This window comes from Seriola lalandi, unplaced genomic scaffold, assembly GCF_002814215.2.
Source record: "Seriola lalandi dorsalis isolate HSWRI2012SDOR001 ecotype SW California unplaced genomic scaffold, Sedor1 jcf7180002054182, whole genome shotgun sequence".
Classification (NCBI taxonomy): Eukaryota; Metazoa; Chordata; class Actinopteri; order Carangiformes; family Carangidae; genus Seriola; species Seriola lalandi.
This window is the reverse complement of record NW_019524735.1, coordinates 445,541-465,627: the sequence shown is the minus strand read 5'-3', so window position 1 is coordinate 465,627 and position 20,087 is coordinate 445,541. Positions and strand designations below refer to the sequence as shown.

General features: G+C 39.9%; 1 protein-coding gene across 2 annotated transcripts in view; it reads right to left on the bottom strand.

The window, feature by feature from the left end:
* Positions 1–19,613, bottom strand: part of sntg1 (syntrophin, gamma 1) — a 32,199-nt gene extending 12,586 nt beyond the window's left edge. Inside the window, exons 1-12 of one of the 2 annotated variants that reach the window (XM_023403715.2) lie at positions 19,082–19,613; positions 10,189–10,539; positions 9,455–9,504; positions 7,201–7,335; positions 5,553–5,609; positions 5,289–5,346; positions 5,156–5,199; positions 4,678–4,719; positions 4,258–4,360; positions 3,547–3,629; positions 3,116–3,246; positions 2,156–2,285 (exon numbers count right to left, since the gene is read on the bottom strand). In XM_023403715.2, the coding sequence (XP_023259483.1) occupies positions 2,156–2,285; positions 3,116–3,246; positions 3,547–3,629; positions 4,258–4,360; positions 4,678–4,719; positions 5,156–5,199; positions 5,289–5,346; positions 5,553–5,609; positions 7,201–7,335; positions 9,455–9,481 (810 nt within the window). In that variant the 5' untranslated portion in view covers positions 9,482–9,504; positions 10,189–10,539; positions 19,082–19,613. The remainder of the gene's footprint in view (positions 1–2,155; positions 2,286–3,115; positions 3,247–3,546; positions 3,630–4,257; positions 4,361–4,677; positions 4,720–5,155; positions 5,200–5,288; positions 5,347–5,552; positions 5,610–7,200; positions 7,336–9,454; positions 9,505–10,188; positions 10,540–19,081) is intronic. The other variant, XM_023403714.2, reaches the window with a different exon arrangement.
* Positions 19,614–20,087: the final 474 nt, after the last annotated feature.

Sequence of the window (20,087 nt, the reverse complement as noted above, 5' to 3'; positions counted from 1 at the left end):
AGTGTCTGACAGCAAACCACGAGAGACTGACACTTTTCTGCAAGCAAAGGTTGACCCTGCTCTTTATTGGGTGCTTTACTTCAATATATTTTCAGATGTTGGTGCTATATTTGTCCACTGCTGGTGCATCTCATTTGCAAGGTTTCCTGTTTAATAAGTTGGACCCATTCATTTTTTTTTTTTTTTTTTTAAAAGGTCCATCTATGAATATTTATCTTGACCTTTAAAAAAACAGGTGAAAATTTGATACAAACACAAACCCTCCCAAATACGTTCTCTAGTTTTACCCTTGATTGTTTCTTAAGGTCTTTATGGGACTCATAAAGGCTCATATAGGCTCATCTGCAGCATAATCAATTAATGAATCAATCAATCACTTTATTTGTCCCTGAAGGTCAATTGCTGGGGCAGCAGTGAAACAAAAACACAATAAAAACACAAAGCACATAAGCACATACGTACAAAGTAATGCATAAATAAAAATGGGTGTAGAAATGGAGTATGCAAGTCAAAACAACTACATTAGTACATGTATACCCACACATAACTGTGTATATATAGATTCACTGTATAGTTAGTCAGTGCTCATCTATCGTATTTAAAGACGTAGAAGTTATATTATTATATATTATATTATTATACTTACATGTATTACAGGCCCTGTTACTGTATATATTTAGAGTTCAATAAGAGCTCAATAATGGTCTTTTTTTCTTTTAGTGTTAGTTTAGTTTCTAGTCAAGTTTTATTTATTTATATTTTTTTAATTTCTTTATCCAGCTCTTAAATTGTCCTCACATTGTTTGCTTTGTTTTTGTGACTTCGCTGCTACAAGTTACAATTTCACATTTAGATTAATAAAGTACTCTTTCAACCATCTGTCTATATATACGCTTCTGTTACCTTTTCCTCAGGGAGGTTAGTTAAGAGATGGAGGAGTGTATAAAAAGAGTAACCATACCTTTTGTTTTTGGATACAAGTAAAGCAGCTCTTTTGTAGTTTCTTTTTCATTTTTCCGTTCACTTCTTATTACTAGAAGTCTATTCTGAGCTGCCTTTGAACATTAAAGCATAACATCTAGGTGATAATAACCAATCCGCTCTTTTGAAATTGCAGCTACTTTCACTTAAAAAGATGAAAAAATATTAAAGCTTGTTAAAAACTGGCATCACCGATGGCCATTTCAGAATCATGTACACATATTCAACCGTCTGCTCTTTCAGCAGAAATCTGTACATGCAGCCATGTTACTAGCTCACTCACACACCTCAGTGAATGCCAAGGCCAGAGCGAGAAATACACTCTGTATTGTTGAGGCCACTCTAGCAGTGAGTCATCGGTGTTATGTTTAGTACATCCCTCACTTCGTCCACTCCAATTAACCAGGGTTCCATTATTCCCCAGAGACCCTCGCACACAAGGGCCATCGCTCAAACACAAACACACACACACACACACACACGGCCACGCCAATGGACACAGGATAATTACAAATTCCTATTTTTCACTGCCGCTCCCTCCATGTTGTATTCATGTCATGCGGAGAGCCAACACTACTGTCTGGTTACATTTTCCTAGACGACGGCTTGACAGGCGCTCTCTAGAAATCAAAAATTATAGTTTACTGCATGTTGTCAAAATTAGACTTTTTTTTTCGCCAGGATCTGTATGAGCTGCCACATGTGATGAAGCTTGTTAGCAGTATTTGTATTTGACCCCCCCTGCTGAGCATCACTGCCTGTCTGGAAACACACAGACAAACTTTCTTTTTTTTTCACGTAAGCTGTGGTAGAGCTGGGAAAATATGTTCGCAATAAGACAAAGAATAGAACATCATTATTTCTTTATTTCTTGCCGCCTCTTGGTATCATTATTTTATCATATATTATGATGCATTATAGATTACACGAGTGCATGGGGCTTAGCTGGAGGGAGTACTGTAAGTGTAGTTCAGTGCGCGTTCTGTTATTGTGACCTCGGGCTGAAAAGGCATTAGTGTGTGTCTACTTAATGCCATGACATTTGCAAAGAGACTGTTAGACAATCCACAAATTGAAAGTCTGTTGCATTAACACATAACCCAATATCTCATTGGTTTACATGGGTGACTGCATGAGGCGGCAGACCTAACAAGCTTTATTGCTTCTTACTCACATTGTGCTTGGTGAGACTGGAAATGTTGCTCGCTATTGCCTGAAGCCAGTCCAGACAGTCTTCGGCTGCAGTAAACTGTATAACTCCGCTGCAAACGCCGTCCACAGCTATAACCTGGAAAGCATTTTTCCTGAAAAAATAAAAGAATAAAACTGAGGATCAAATTGAAAAAGGCACAAGAAGAGTTTATCCAGTTTTCAGTTTATCCACATTTCTGCAGAATTTCAGCACATTACTACATCTCAGCGTAAGGATTAAACGAATGTATGAATCAGTGAGCTTCAGATGTGCTGGTTGGAGGCTAACTGTTTTCCATTCTTTGTGCCAAGCTAAGCTAACTGGCTGCTAGCTGTAGCACAGTACAGCCATGAGAGTGGTATCGATCCTGTCATCTAACTCTATGCAACGAAGCAAACAAATACTGAGCTATTCCTTTAAATGTACCAAGAGATTTTAGGAACAGACCATACTCACAATGTAATAACCAAAGCAGACAAACTAACTCTGACAAGGACAAGTTAATCTTCATTCTGCTGTACAATAAACTGAAAACAAAAATTCTGTAGTAAGGATGATCAATCTAAAAACTTATGATATCCTTATGCAATTTTCAGCTAATATGCTAAAACATGCCAAACCACAAGAGTGATTCATTAAGAGTCAATCCAAAAGATTACTGTTTCCATCATCCACTGTGTAGCAAAATGGAAATGTATTTATTGACAGCTTAATGGCTTTTTACGTCATCTGTCCACTATTCAATAGTTCTGTCCTGTACTATGGCAGACGCACAGAACCAGTGTAAATAAAGTTTATTGCAAAATTACTTTGTGTTGCAAAAACATATTTTCTGCTCCATTAGAGAACACCCAAGCACTTAAAATGTAAGAGGGGTGACACCAGCTCTGCGAGTGAGAATAGATCCCACTGACCCTTCAAGATGAAGTCCCCGCAGCTCACCTGCAGACGTCAGAGCCAGGGATGTACTGCGACAGGCGTGAGTGTAGCAGCGGAATAAGGCGCAGGTCCACCCATCTCTTCTCCCAGCGAAGCCCCGGGGACGTGGGCCAGGACGAACAGGACAACGTGTCCTGCATGAAGTGTGAAACACAATTTAGAAGAGCTTGTCGTTTCCCACCTCGCACATTTCAAACAGTTATGATGTCAAGAGCTTGAGTTCTGCTGCTGCTGCTGCTGCTGTTGCAGGTGCACAGACAGGCCTACAGCAGCAGAGGGAAGCTGATTCACCCTCCTCAAAAGATAAAGATAGAGCATCCCGGTTATCAGCCTGCAGTGACAGCTGCATGGAAACAATTTCTGGCTGCTGCATGGCTACAAAGGGTCAGTTATAGAATCAGTCAGTTAAAGAAGAGAATAATGGAAAAATGTACCGTGTTGTTAGGGTGGTAGTTCAAGTGCAGGCCGCTATCACACAGAGGGGAGGACGTCCCACTACTCTGGTCGCTGGGAATGCCTGAAAGTGCAACAGGAACACACAAAAGAAAATGTAATAGACCCCCCCACCACACTTCAAATTCAGTGCAACACTTCTATCTATTTCAAGGTTTCCAACATCAGTGAATCACAGCCCTGAACAAAAGTGTGTTACTTTGTTCTCTGAGCCAGTTTGTATTCAGTTGACTGGTTGATTGGCCAGTCAACCTGGCCTACATATGCGTATGAAAGGATTTCATAAAAGCTTTCATGTCTGATGAGGGGCTGAAGCTTTCCCATGTAGGAGCAATCAATTGCACCACAATGAGCAATGTCAATTCTTTCAGTTCAGTCTTTAGCATCTTTTGTGGAGCTTGAGATGGTGTCCTATCGTCTCTTTAGCAAACTAGTGTCTTTATTTAGTGCTTGTCAAGACAAGCAAGTTCCAAAAAAGAAAAAAAGAGCAGCTGAATCTATGTTTCTTTATTTTTGGATTTTCAGGCTACAGTTTTTTGTCACCAGGACAACCAGGCCTAGACAGAAAATAATACCAGCTATAAATACTCTTGGTTGATTATTCTCCACAGCAGTAAAGGTGATTATATAGTTTAATTAAAGAGAGTATGTGTGTGTGTGTGTGTGTGTGTGTGTGTGTGTGTGTTTCTTACATGTGCAGTCCTCACAAAGGGGCAGTTTCAAAAAGGCAGGAGTCTTCTTTAAGAAAGAGACCGTAAGAGTCACTTCTTCACCAGCGTTTCTCAAAACCTGGACCTGGAAGGTAAAAACAAGAGAATACTTTTACTGCAGGAAGCTGTAAACTGTGAGGCTTCTCTGCTGAAGGCTTGCTGTGATGAAACATGGTGTGCCAATGTCTAGCTAAGAATGGAAATCCAAGATAAGGGATTTAAACAGACTGGAAGTTTTATGCTCCTCACACACATTTCTTACAGTTACATTTATGAAGGGATGAAACAGAAAAAAATTGGCTTTACATGTCAAAAAGATACAAATCATAAAGTGAGACAAGATAAGCTGCTGAAAGAGCTGTTGCAGTGTAAGAGAATGTGAGATATGAGCTGACAGCTTACCACTTCCTCGTGGCGATAGCTTCTAACGTTTATTCCATTTATCTAGAAACAACAGTAACAGGGTTACCCTAAATAATACTGCTGGCACCATATCACTGTAGCTCTATCTTCAAAATGATTAATGAAGCAAGCACAATAACTGTTATGGCATCTGCGCTGAAAACTGTAAACAAGAGAGTCACATCCACGGTTGCCATGAATGCTGAATGTCTTTGGCTGGCTTGTAAATGTTGCTTCTGCATCGTATGAGCTGACTGAGATGAGATGTGGGAGATTTTCTTTTTTTTTTTTTTTTTGGTGACATTCATATAACAAATGAAAGATTTGGGATGTGACATTTAGCTATAGGGATGCATAATCTTTCAACACAGTTTTGTGAATGTGGCACATGAATTATTGAAGAAACAGTCCATGTTATTTTGCAGTGAATAGAATGAGTTGTGTAAACAGGCTTCAATGTGAATTCTGGCATTTTTACCTGAAGGATGCCGTCTCCAATGAAAAGCAGCCCAGAGAGTTCGGCTGGAAACAGAAAATCACTTCAGTAAAAATAAACAAGCAAACATAAAAATGGCAGTAGTTGTGCAAAGTTTTCAAGGATAATAATATACCTTTTTGCTCTTTTGATATTTTTGATATCACAACAGGGATTTTATGCTCTGCGCCACCCTAAAGAGACAAATTAAATCTAATTGAATTACCAAGGTATCACAAACACAAACCAAAGCAAAGACACTTGAGAGCAACCCAGTTTTCAGTGAGTCCCTCTGCTAACGCTGCTATTGCCGTTTTACAAGAAAATGATCAATAACACTTGTTCAGACTTAATTAAAGAAGTTGGGAGGAGTGGTCTAATCACCCGGGATCTAAATTACCTTGATGCTCAGGCCAAACCCTCCAATCGTCTGCCTCCTGATCGTTACAGTCCTCTCCTGGAAGAGATTCAGTTAGAGTCAACAAATGAGTTCAGCCTGATGCTGAACCTGCCGGAGCTCGTGCAACAGAACAAATGGGAGCAATGGTTTGTCTCAAAACTAGAATTTATTTATAACAAATTAACAGCACTGATTGAATGATGCAACATACATCCTTATTTGTTTCAGCAAAGTGCAGCACACAAAGAATCACTGTACAGCAGCTTATTTTTCCATTAATAGTAATACATAAGACGCAGTGATAATTAAATTTTTTATCATTTTTAGATTTTCAGTGGAATCATATGATGATAAGGATCTTAACATGTTATTATTCTACAAATGTTGGTTGTAGAAATTAATAAATATGAGCAGCATGTAGTTATTAAAGGAATAGCCATCATTCTCAAAATACACTTATTGCTTTCATGCCAAGTTACAGCATTATACCACTTGTATCTGTACAGAAAATATGAAAAATTAAATGAAATGTAAGAAGGCAAATAAGTGTATTTCTACAGTCTCAAACATTTCTTTCACAGTTCAGGTTGATCACTTTAGCTGTGACTGCAAAACTTTGCCACTTTGTGAATATTTGTATTTATTTAATGACAGTGATTTCAGCCATATCCTACACCTCTATCTGTACACAGTATATATCAGTGTTGTCAAACTCTCAATTGCAACAGGTCATTGCCTACATCAATATTCAAATCCATCCAAGACAAGACAACATTTTGAAAAGTAATGGTGGGTAAATTGCCGAATGCACACCTGGTAAGTACAGGTACATACAAAAATCAAGTGCTGCCCAAAGAAAGTGTTGGATTCTCACACACAGTGAGTAATAAATGTATTAAAAATGCAACACTATCGACCTTTTGCGGGCATTAAATTCATGATGCGGAACAACATCTTTTGTTTGAGAGCCACAGGCTGCAACAACCAATCGTCTGAAGTGTCAAGAAAAGTGTCAAGTTAGGAACACATGAGACAATTAGAGCATCAGCAGCAGCAGATATCTGTAAAATCAGACAATGTCTGTCCAAATCCATATGATGTAAGAGTGAAATAGAAATTGACAAAGCTGCAGGTGCAAATCAAAATGAGACAAAAGGAGGGAGTTCACAGGAATCCAAGTCTCACTGCATTGTACAATTCTGGATATGTGTTTCTTAACAGATTTTGATGTTGGATTTGTCTCAGGTGTTTGTGATTTCCCTCTTTTTTTGGATGGATTGTGACAGCCTGTCACTCTGGTATTAAGATGTTGTGGCATATTGCGAGTTGCATATTGTGAGTTTGATGCCTGACAAAGGTCTAGGATCGAACACATTTTGTGCTTACAGTGCGCAGGAATTCAACTTTTTCTTCTAAATGTAAAATGACTATACATCATGATCCAGCGGGTGAATCACTATTTAATAGCTACATTTGATTTATGAGGAATAGATTAACTGATGCAGATTTTTCATTAGCTGACATTCACGGTGTTCTCAGCATCTTTGTGCTGTAACCTTCACCGTACTGCACATTCACATGTTACTGATTTCCCTGTATGAAGGTGAAGCAGCATTCAGTAATTGTGAGAGGTGACCGTGTTACTTACACTTGAATAAAAAGGCTCTCCTGTCACACAGATGACATCTTGTTCTTGAATGGTCAGAATATCTTTGGCCAAGTGTAGTCGAATATTAAACGGCTCCTCATTACCTTCTTGCATCAAATAAATCCCAGTCTTTGTCTGTGAACAGGCAGAGAGATAAATTCATTCATCATCTCTCCATGACTAAATTAACTGGCCATGAAATGAAATGTCATTGAGAGTACTTGCTGCAGGATGAACATGGAAATTAGGGTACGGAGTTTTGGTGATATCTGTTTTGTATTTTTTGCCTTTTTATTATTACTTTGCTTGTTATTGCTAATGTTGGAACAGACAACAATAATCTACACTCATGGTGATAAATAAACATTTAGACAAAAAGAAAAAAAAAAACATATGAAAACTGTTTTTAAATAATGAGGAGAATCTGTAAAGCTACCCTGTGTGTGCACGTTGAGAGGAAAAACACCTAGGCCACTTATTCTAAGTGTAAGGCTGATGATGATGATGACAAATTAAGAAGCTGTGAAATTAAGTGGCTAGAATCAAGCTCACCCTTTAAATTTGAATTTCCCTGCTTTTATACAAGCAAGTGTGGGGACTGTGTGTGTTTCCAATGATCCATTTAAAACATGCTAATCCGCATAAATTTGCATTCTGCACCCCCCCACCCCTCCACCCCTCCACCCCCACCCGCCTAATTGCGATGCCTGTCCTGTCCTTGACTTAAAAAGGTCTAAATAAAAAGAAGCACCTTCACCTGACAAGACTGCTAATAAATTTTTTTCTAAAAAGCCTCCACTGTCAGCATCCTTGTCACCTGGGACACACCACCCATCAGTTAAGGAGACAGCCAGCTGCATGGCTGCTGTTCACACAGAGAGAGAGAGTATCTCAACTGCAGGTCAAACTTGAATCAAAGTCAGTTTAGGGAGCATATTATCTTTCACCCCCGTAATGAGGAATATGAAGAAATGAACCTCCGCCTGCAGCTGCAGCATGAGGTATGACACGAGGGGAGGGGGGGGGGGCATTAATTCACATTGTTTGAAGTAATGTGTGTGCGAGAGTCATTAGCCGAGCAAAATGAGGGCAGTAGTGCCATAACTGTGCAACGCCGGGTCAGACAGCGTCTCACGTGGTCGAGCGTTGTTGGACCCCTTGTAGCATATGTATTGTACTGCACATAATTGGCCTTATCACTGATGTTTCGCTATTACACTTCCCTCCATTATTATCTCAATCATGGTCTCCAACCTGATTTCGTGCACATGACCATTTTTACTGTACCGACAGCAGCAGATATGCAACCAGGACAATGCTTTATAACCCAATGGGATAATAGTGAGGGGAACAGTAGGGAAGGGGAAGGTCCTCTAAAAGCCTGGAAATAAAAGCTTTTTTTTACTTGTAATTTTTAAATAAATGTTACCACATTATAATTAAACTATCACTCTTGGTTGAATAAACCTGACAAACAATTCCTTGTATCAAAAACAACAAAACAGCCTCTCAATAGGCGATTATACAGTTCTAAGATGTTTGAGATGTGCAATATTTGTCAACTAGGCTGGTAACTTTTGCAATATAATCAGTTTGCCGTTGTGTTTTTATCCGTTTTACTATGGTGTCCACAAACAACCATTGCCAACATTATTTAACATCACACCCTGTTTTAAGAGAGACAGCAGGTCTTTTCAGATTTAAGACTGGGGTTAACTTTTTGTTACTAAAGTTTTACTATAGTACTTCTACAGACAAGGCAAGTGCCTATTAGGAACTAATTCACCTTAATTCTGCAAAAATAAAACATTATTCCATTAACTTCTTCATTGGTTGTTTGTCCGCCCCTTGTCCCCAAGCTAATTGAGGACCTCAGGTGAATGTTAAAGCAGTCATGTCATTTAAAAAAATGTAGTAAAATGAAGTAAAATCACAAAAGAAAAGAAAAAACACACAGCGATAGAAAAGAATCAGAGGGAAAGCGGCAGTGTTTCTGAGTGATTTTACAATTGGTACGTTACATGACTTGCTAATAGGCTACTGTAATAAGCCACAGAGAGTGAATCATTTATTTGTACAGGTGTGACAATGGATGTATTAAAAGGGGTGGGGGACCCACTGAGGCCGCATACGTACGAAGGGCCGGAGCGCTGATGTTGCCACATGCTTTCAAAGCGCTTGAAAATGTCAAGGCAGTCTCTGTAATCATAGTCAATTCCCTGTCAGACTGTTACAATGATTGAATCCTACCAACCTCTTCATTTGAAGTCTTGAAATCCATGTGCTACTATGCAGTGAGGGATACTGTAAAGGAGAAAAAAAAAAGCAAGATTGAGTTAGACTGTGGAGGGAAATACTTAATGACATGACCGACTTGCTGCACCAAACTGCAGTCAATTTAAAACAGCATTGTTAGCAGGATGCCTACTTTCATTATAGCCCCGTCTTTCTCATATAGAACTTCGACAACGGAGAGAGTAGATATTTCATTGAAATGTGCCTCTTTTAAACTCAACTTTGCTAAGAAGAAAAAAAACCTTATTGAGCAATCTTGGGAGAAAACCAGAGACCATTAAGCGTTAATGAATAATTCATTAGCAAAAGGTGAGAACCCAGGTGTCCTGATAAATGTTTCAATATCCAATCCAGTGCTCCCAGAACTGTGTAACCGTAACCAATGCCTTGTCTGAGAGAGCATAAAACTGAGCCACAGCAGGAGAAAACGCCACAATAAAAGCACCATAACCTGAGAGGTACTGTGATTAGAAAATAAAGGCGTGACACTAATAAATACCACATTCTTTTTAAATCACCTGACTTTCTCTATACAAACAAGCAGTCTCGAGGAATGTTGTGTGAGAGCCTCTTTTACATAAACCAGTTCCACTCACTTTTAATCAGACATGACTGCCACTTGACTCGACAAAACAAGTACAGAACAAAAATGGCTGAACAGAGCCTGTGCTGCAGAGGCAGTGAGAGACTTACCTCAGCAGAAAGGCCCCCAGCTCTTTGAATGGTGAGATCTAGCCATCGAGCAGTGAGTTGATCCCTGATCTGAGCCGTAGCAGAGGGCCTCCCCAAATCATGGCTGTCAGACTTTGGTGGTTGGAGAAAGAGCAATGCTGTCACCTCTCTGGATCGCTGTAGGTGTTGCAGGATTATTCCCAGTGGAGCTGGTGCCGAAGAGCAGAATGAGGGTAGCGTGCAGGGAGGGTTTCACTCCTGGCGGTCCCTAATCGGTGGCTGTGCTGCAGTAATAGGAGGAGGATGTGGTTAAGGTATCATACTGATACGAAACCCACTCACAGGTGAGGAGCTGCTGTGATCTGATAAGAGCTGGAAGAAAAAAAAACAAAAAAAAAAAACACCAAAACTTCAAATGAAGCTCAGAAACAGAGCTGGATATTGTTTGTTAAATGCTTCTGTCTGCGGCTGAAAAGATGCAATCGACAGTTGCCAGCAACACAGATAAGTGTGATGTCAATGTAACTGCGGCATGTATGTGGGCTGTTGAGTCAGAAGCAATTCACATCTTTATTTCTCAAATAAGCACCCGCTACAAAAACAAAAACCAAAACGGGAGATTCAAAAGCAAACTCAAAACTGTGAATCCCATCTCTCTGTCTATGATGAAGGATCCTTTCAAATACTTCAGTCATAAAAAAAAAAACAAAAAAACCTGTGGATTCATGTGCACGAATGCCAAAATGCAATTAACTCATATTCTTCCATTTTCTTGGATTTCTGTATGCCAAGCACAAATGACTCTCAAAAGTGTTTATTAAGTTCCAACAGCATGCCCTCGAGAAATCCTCCTCGTTAGCATGCATTGTTGGCTCCACGCCACCTCCTTGTTGAGCCGCAGTGTTGCTACTATGATCATTGTTGCAGGATTAGAAGAAAAAAAAAAAAAAACTTACAGTATATGCATTTCAAGCTACATTTCATGCATAAATCAGCAACTTGTGATTATACAGTAAGAGTAGCCTTAATGAAACTCGCATATGTATTTGTCGAAGCGCTGGGGGGGACAGAGAAAGAAGAACAAGAGCGGGGGATTCTGAATGTCTTTGAAGAATAAAAGATTCATGAAAATAGTTAAAATTCAAAAAAAAGCTCTGACCTTCAAGTCAAGGATTTAACTTGGTTTTCTTTATAAGTATGTGTGGTGTTCTGTGTATTTTTGATATGTTTGACTTATTCAGCTCTTGAATTGTAACGTCTGGCAATAAAAAACACGTCAATGAGTTGACTCATTTATGGAGATCTGATATGTTCACATACAGCCTGCTTATTATTACGAAGGTATCAGGTATTACTGTAGCTAAACTAATGCAGTCTAAGACAACAGACTTGCAGTAAATCCTACCTTTGTGACGTTGAGTTCTTGTTGAAACTGTGTTAAAGAGCTGTTGATTAAACATTATGATCGCTGTGGAGGCTGCAGTTTGTGGTGCTGTTTGACTGTGCTGCATTGTACTGAGAGATGTTTGTAATATTTTGTCTGCCCCATCTGTATGGGGGAAATCATATGTATTAGATTGCATTTGTTTTAGATGGGCATACATAATAAACAAGCAACTGAATGTACATACGTGTATATTACTTGCCGTGTAGTGGAGAATATATTACATCACAGTATACAGAAAACAATACTAATACTGCTGATTTGATATAGAGCTGTAATAGTCAATCAACAGAAAATCCATCTGCAGTAATCAGGATAATCATTTAAAGGGGCTATTTGTAAGTTTTCTTTGCCGCTGAACGTGGTTTCTTGCCAGGAGCGGGTGGTGGTGGTGATCGTGGCCTCGACAAGAGCTTCAGCCATCATTGTCTTTGTAATGCAAGAGGTTGTAATTCGTTCTCTGTGCAGCGCTACGTCTTCAGAACAGATTGGTGGCTACGGCGAGTCTCTATGGGAAAGTGACGAGACGGGCTGGTACGGGCCGGGGGCTAGCTGGCTAGAAAAGACATGATAGAAACAAGAGTTAACATTGGCGTTACTTTCCACAAGTTTGATGCTGAACTCGCAATGTTTCCTCTAGGCTGTTAAGGAAACAGCTGTTAATGCTAACGTTGGCTATGCAGCAACAGCAAAGCATACAAATAGCTCCAGCAAATCATTTTGTGCCCAAAAATTTCTTGTTCTAAATTCTCAAATGTATGGACTTCCAGCTTATCTTTGCCTTATTTGATAGTCAATTAAATATCTTTAGGTTTATAACTGCAATTTGAAAACATCACTTTAGGCTCTGGGCATTTTTCACAATTTTATGGCATTTTATAGATCAAATGGTCAATAGGTTAACTGATAAATCAACAAAGTATTTAGTGATTTGTCAATAATGGAAATAATCTTTAGTTGCAGCCCTAGTTTGATACATAGTAAAATGTACGTACTGTAAATAGGTGATGACAGGAGTCTATTCTATATGCCGACTTTATGTTTTACCTAATAAATCGTTTTTGCAATGTATGTCATCATTCGTTTTTTTCAAAGATTTGTTATTTGAGGTTTATTGATGTTGGAAATTCAGTTTGAGAGACACAATCCGAGTTTTTGTCTCCATCTGCGCCTACACTGTGAGCTGTCTGTGTCGGAGACGAGCCAGCTCTGTTTAATGGATGTAAAAGAAAATCCTGACATCATTTGTGGACCTGCTTTAAAAATGAATGCGTTCACGTGGTCAGCTGAAAAATGTGTCTGCAGCTCTGAGATGAGCACTTTGTCTTTGCAGGTGCCCTCTTGAACATCCTGTCAGAAGACGCGAGCACTTCGCTTTTTTTTTTCCTTTTTTTTCTCTGCGAAAATCCAAAGATTAAATAAGCCGAACCTTTTGTGCCTTTTAAGTCGAGTCAGCGCAACTCCTTTTACAACCACCCCATCAGATATTTTCAGTCCTGCCAATTTGCCAAGCAGTGTCTTTTTTTTTTTCTTCAAATAATGCTCTTGTCTTTGACACAATGGCAGGAAACAGAGCGAGAGGAGCAGAGTGAGACTGCCTGGATGATGTGGAGATTGTAACTTGACATCTCCATCTCTTAGACCTGAGGACAGCTGTGGCCCACACAGGATGATGAATGGCCGTTTGTGCATGCAGGTGGAGCAGCTGTCGGCAGAGTGCTCCAGCAAATGTAGTTTTACTGCTCGAAAATTGAGATGGTTTTCACTTACTGTATGTTGACTTGTTCTCTGACCTGGAACATATGGTGCCTGGGAGTGCAGCTCTTTAATTTGGCTGGTGACGATGGCAGATATTATGTTCTTTACATATTATGGCATCACCAAAAAGGTCTTACTCTGCATCAACAGCATTACACCGACTAAATTTCACAGGATCTGCCCAATTTATGTTAGAAAACATAATGACATTTCTCTTCCTCTGTTAAAAATGTTCACCTTCTCTTATCTAGTCTGTCTTTGTAGATAACAGAAAAATGCACAGAACTAATTATGATTACTTATTTTGCAAAGAAATGTATTTTGTTATCACTCCCCCGACATTTAAATAATTTCTTGATCAATTATCGCAATTTTCACCCTGGGAGAAAATGACTTCAACATCGTTTGTATTCTTCACATGACGATACAATAGTTCTCCTCCATATTTTTGCTTGTTCTTTATTGTTCATAGCTTGTGTGGCTGGACTGTTCAGGAAGTTTACTGTGTTAGGTAGCTGTGGTTGGAGTTTTAATTTAAGTGTACTAGGGCACTATAATCTGTTTTGGTTTTGTATCTCTGGAGTTAAAAATATGTCCTATTCATGCATAAACAAGTGGCAAATCTATATTTTTACTCTTCACAGCTTGGTTTCAAGGCTGCAACTGATAATTACTTTCTGGAATAATCAAACTTATGGTCAATAAATATCTACAGAGTCTACAGTGCAAGTCTACAGTCAAATCCAAAGGTATTCAATTTACTATCATGTAGGACTAAAGACTATTTACATATGAAACATGCAACATTTTTTTTCTTCAAAAAGTGACTTAAGATTATTAGCCGGCTGCAACTGATGATAATTTTCATGATCTGTGACTGCCAATTATTTCCTCAATGAATCGTTAAATCATTTGTTCTATGAAATGTCAAAAAATTTGAAAAAGTAGTCATCAAAGGTTCCCAGGTGAGCCCAGGGTGCCATCTTCAAATGTGGTCCAACACCCGCAAATGTTCAGTTTACTGTCAAAGAAGAAGACGACTACACAAACCAGCAAAAATTTACATGTGAGAAGATGGAACCAGTGATTTTTTGGGGAATTTTTGCTTAAAAAAATAATTTTCATCATGGATACATCTGTCTGCACAAATGACTACGTGGCTAACTAATAGTTCAAACTCAAAAAATGTCCAATTTACAAAGATATAAAACTGAGAAAAGCAGCAAATCCTCACACTGGAAACGCAGAGACTATTTGGGGTATTTGCTTAAAAGATTAACCAAATCATTGTTTGATTATCAAACTTATTGCAGATTTGTCTCCTGTTGAGAGGTCGTTTCAGTTCTACATAGTTTAAATCTAAAGAATAGTTTTTAAACCTGTGTGGTGTGCCGGTTCCTCTTCCCCTGACAATTAGCAACACATTCATAAAATGAACGCCCAGGTCTTTTTCTGCTGCAGTGAACAGACCTGTGTCAAGAGGCAGCTGTTTGAATAGTTCTGTATTTACGGAGCACATCTTGCATTCAACAGGGCCTGTTCTGTGTGCCGCTGGAGGTGCTACTTCCCCTTCTTTTCTTTCAGATTATGTTCAAGATCGATCATTCTGGCAAAAATGGAAAAGAGCATCTCATCGTGTTTTCAATTCTTTTAGAGCATTTGTCAAAAAAAAATAAGTCTTTCATTACTTCATAAGTCAATGACTGCGGCCCCAGTAACAGCCAGTGGCGCTCTCCATGCCAGATGCTCATGAATGATAGGCAGAGGAGTAAATTAGTGATGGACACATTTATAGACTGAGCTCCTGACCCTCCTGACTATGATGTATGGGTTTTGGCAACGGGGAGCCACCAGATATCAGCTGGGTGCCAACTTAAATCAGCAAGAATCATTTCACAAACTGGTTCCCTGTTATATCACTGGATATCAGGGAGCAGAAATAGACATAATAAACTATAGCTAGAAGAAACGAATCCTGCAGCCTGTTCACTACTGACAGGTTCTTTAATTGGATTGTAATCTTTTTCTTTTTTTTTTTTCACAAATGATATTATGGTGCATTGCCTGTGGATGAATGGATTGGGCAAGTCAAGCATGTTATCTTACATGAGGGTCTTAATTAGCCTCAACAAATGAGCACATGGCCTTTATTGAATTATAGCATTCTCCTAATTATACTATATGTGAATGAATCTATGCTAAATATATATGAATATAGTCAGTTGGTGCATTTCAACCAATAGGGCCAGAGCAGCCCTCCAGAAAAAAGGCTTGGGGGTCTGGAAATGGCCCCACGCTGTGTGTAGAATACATGAAAGGATTAAAAAGCTCAGCAAATCGCTGAAGGCTAGGCTCCATTGAAATCAAGCTATACACAGTTGAGGGACACATCGGCTCCCTTACTAAATATAAAGCAGGGAAATATAGAACTATCTCTCAATAACTATTTATGAACTGTGTAACATGAAACAAATTATGATCTTAAATTGAGCTCTGTTGATCATAAACCCTAAAAGGTTGTAAATATTATTGTAGATAAAAGCACCAGTTCGAAACCGTTCTCTTTTATTCTAAATAATTTCCTAGAAGATTTTCATGATTCCCTCAGGGTCATTTCCAGCAGTAAAATGTATGACTGTGACTCATGACTATTATTGATTATTGATTTGTCTGTGGATGAATCAATAAATTGTTTACTCTGTATGAAAAACACAACTGTATTGGATTTACTGTGATATTTAAAAAAAAAAAAGAAGCAGGAAATCCTCACATTTGAGAAGCTGAAAAACAGAATATTTGGTATTCATGCTTAACTAAATGACTCAAACGATGAATCCTTCAAAAGCTTGTGTTACAGTCGACAGAAACTATGATGCTCAAACAGTTTGTTTTGCTGTCATAAGCAAAAAGTGTGAAGTTAATGGTTGAGTGAATTCAAAATGCTCCAAGGAGACACAGCAATGCAATTCACAGTGCACAAGACTGTCTTCCATCAAGGTTGAGCTGCTACTGTATAGCGTGCTGTCAAGGCAGCGGTGCTTAACGAATAAGCAGACTGTCTACATTAATCAGATGTGACCTAAAATTGTCCAGCCTGAGCTACTTACAGGATGTAAAGCATAAAGGAAATACTGCTTGCCCTCAACAGAAATGCAGCGTTGGAGGTATAGATGCTATCTCTGAGGGGTCTTTTTTCACTTGTATGTTAAGCAGCCCGCTAGCATCATAAATCATTATGTATAATCTAACCCCTTATTGCTTTTCTTAGGGCAGTTATCACCTACGTGTAGCTTTCAGTGCGTTGGTCTGTGTTGCAGTCCTGAACCTCTAAATCAGATGGGCTGGTATATGAGGCGCATATAAATGAGAGTTGTGTCTTCTATCTTCCCCGCCACAAGAGTTTGGTGTGCATTCGCTTCATTAGCCATCAGTCTCCGCTAAGCCATACTAATGGTTTTCTTGTTGCGTGACAGTGACTTCGTGGCACAGACGACTAATATATTTTTCCTGCACCCTCTCGGAGAGAACTATCTACAGTTTCTTTTATTTGTGCAGCTTGTACATCACGCTGCAATGAAAGGCATATGGCTTCTCCTCTGCGATTTCAACATCTGGAGCAGTTTGTATGGATGGTCGACCAAACAGTTGCTATAAAAGCCCCACAGAAACATCAGGTGTGATACATTCTCCTCTCTGCTGTCAAGCTCTGGGGCTAGATTGTAATGAAGATGTCCAGCCTTACAGTGACATACTGTAGGCTCTCCCAGCTGCCCTTAAGCCAAAACAATTACTGGAGGAAAATGTTGTAAAGGATTGCTCTATTTTGGAGGTACCAAACTGTTTTCATTGAATACAAAAAAGGCTGCATGTACATGTTTCAATTTTTACCCTTAAGTTTCCACATTCCTATTGCTACTTCTTGATTTTTCTCTGCCACTGCTGTCAAGTTTTTTTTTGTGTGTGCATCATTTCCAGCACAGCACTCCCTTTTATGGTCAAAATAGGTCACAGAATAAAGCCACATGGCATTAAAAAAATGAAATTACGCCTCACTCCGAGTACTGAAAAGTGTAATCCTTGGTTATTCAGAACAACTCTATTACATATCAAGCTGCTGTGCAATGCTGGGGGAGTGTAACAGCGCGTCCAATGTGCTAACGTACATAATTCATGCTAATGTGTACATCGACTGCTTCTAGTGATGCCATAGGACAGCTCATCACACTTGTACATTTAAAGACATTTGACTAGTCTGGGATTTTTAAATGACCCGATAGTATTCAGTTGCAGGAAAAAGAGGCATTGATTAACTAAGGAAGATAAAGTGTTTAGGAACTATTTGTTGTGCAGTGCTGACTTTGTTTCCAGACCACAATTTATATCAGTATGCTTTAGATCATGATGGTAAAACTTTGAAACCCCCCCCCCCTCTTTTCAATTATCAGCTGATCCAGACTGCGACACAGTATGAAGGACTCAAACAAGTTGTCCCTGACTCTCATATTGACCAGATGTGACTGACACCATTTTCACTCAGGCCTGCTCCTCAGTCAGTGTACCTGTCTCATTTGGCCAAACTGCTCTTTGATTTAGGACTTAAAGCTGAAACAGGGGGGGAAGTGGGATGCATGCGAGGGCATAAAATCGTCAATGACATGTCAATGTCCTCCCTCAGTAGGAAGTGAGACCTCCAGTACATCAAACAGATTGCTCCTGACCTATGACCAGCGCATGGACCAGCTCAATATGCCCGCATGAGCACAGAGCCTCCTGCGCTGAGAGGGTACAGACCTGAAATCATTGATGTGAAGTCTGATTCCTACATCTCAGTGGATTTCTTAGATACAAACTGCACCTTGCAGCCCACAATGAAAGAGAGAAAACAAGCTTGCCTTATAAGCACCCTGCCACACCGGTTTATAGTGAGAGAAGCAGCATAAATTTTGTGAAACAGTAGTGGATTCAGGAGCTTTCTGCCAGGCTAATAAAACACACAGAACCAGCAGCAGCAGCAGCAGCAGCTGAAATACTCCTCAGGTTTATCTCTGATGGACGTTGATGTTCAGGATCCAGAAACAAGGGGGCAGGACTGATGAGCGATTTGTGAATAGTTCAGTGACGTTTGAGCTGTAAAATGGCCTTTTCTTTTCTCTTTTTTTTTTTTTAAGTAGGAATGTTTTCGATTATTGGCATCCAGTGCAGAAAGAGAGAGAGAGAGAGAGAGAGAAAGAGAGAGAGAGAAAAAAAGAGAGAGTACTTTAACGCAGCTGAATAGCACTGTGGATGAAAAGAGGTCTGCTGCCACTGCACTGGCTGGAGGAACTGCGGGTGATGCTTGTGTGTACCTGCACTGAGGCAATGGAAAAGGTTTCTGCAAGCAAGCCCACATATCCCCCTGCAAATCATACCATAAAATGAAACGTGTTTCATCACGAGGCCCATCATAAGTAAACTGTTCAGCTCAGTGCATCACACAAATGTGACTATTACAGGGTGCGATGCTTTATTAGCCATCAGATCATGTAGGTGATTGGTACATAAATTCTTGGTGCGCAGCATTAAAGCAAATTACATCTCAAAAAAGTACATTGTAAATGGATTAATGTTTCGTTTCATGGATGTTTGGCAGAATAATTAACTACCTACGTCCGTCATGCACTGTATTATGAGGTACCGTAAATGTAAAAGCGAATAAAGGTCTGTGAGGCTTACCTGATTTTCTAGTAACAGGTGGTGATGTCTTATTAGATCCCTTTGGACTCCAATCCCTCATGTGACGGCTTGTCTTCTTTTTTTTTTTTTTTTAATTTATGCAACGGTTGCTAAAACATCTCTGCGAAATCACAATGTATCCCTTGTGGCAGCATCGCCCACACGGCATCCTGGTCCACTAACACTGTAGCAATGTGCAAAAACCGACAGAAAAACAGCCCGCACTCGCACACAAAACAAGATCTGTCCATATTTCCTGGGCAGCGGCGGTTTCAGGGATTCCTGTCCGTCGACATCTCTGGCAGAGGGTCCGGTTTCACAGCTCCGTGTCCGTCTCCCTCTCTCGCATCGTGCTGCCAAAATGACTGAAGCTGGAAATCACATGCGGCTGGTTTAACGCGCGCGTCAATCGACTTCGTTTACCCAAGGCACCCGCACAACTCCGGCTCCATTAATATTACATGATTCTACTTTGTTGCTGTTCTCAGGGACGTCCGCGGCTCCGTCCCACGTCTGTCCCACCCGTGCTAAAACACGCACTAACATCTCACAAAGCTTTTTTCATTTTCTCTGCCAATTACATTTGCGTGCACTGCGGTTCTGTGTGTGTGTGTGTGTGTGCGTGTGTGTGTGTGTTTCAGTTGAGATGTGCAGAAAAAGACAAAGGAAGAAGAATATATTTGTTTCGAGGCATATTACCCAAGTTAATTTGACTCTGAAGGCCAGTGTGTGTGTATGTGTGTGTGTGTGTCTGCAACTTTCTGAGCTAAATGGCATTTAAAAGGAAAAAAAAGCATGGGTGGATCTTCTCACTCTTGCTCAGTCAGACTGTCATGACTCAGTTTGTGTTGTCAATGAACACATGCGTTCAGTCACACAGTAGTATTTGCACTCTTTCCCTGAGGCCCTCTCCTGAGCAGCTGAGCAGGCTGACCAGGTGCACCCAATTTTCCATGCTGTCATCATGCCAGCTGAGAGATCCGGCCCCCCCCCCCCCCCCCCCCCC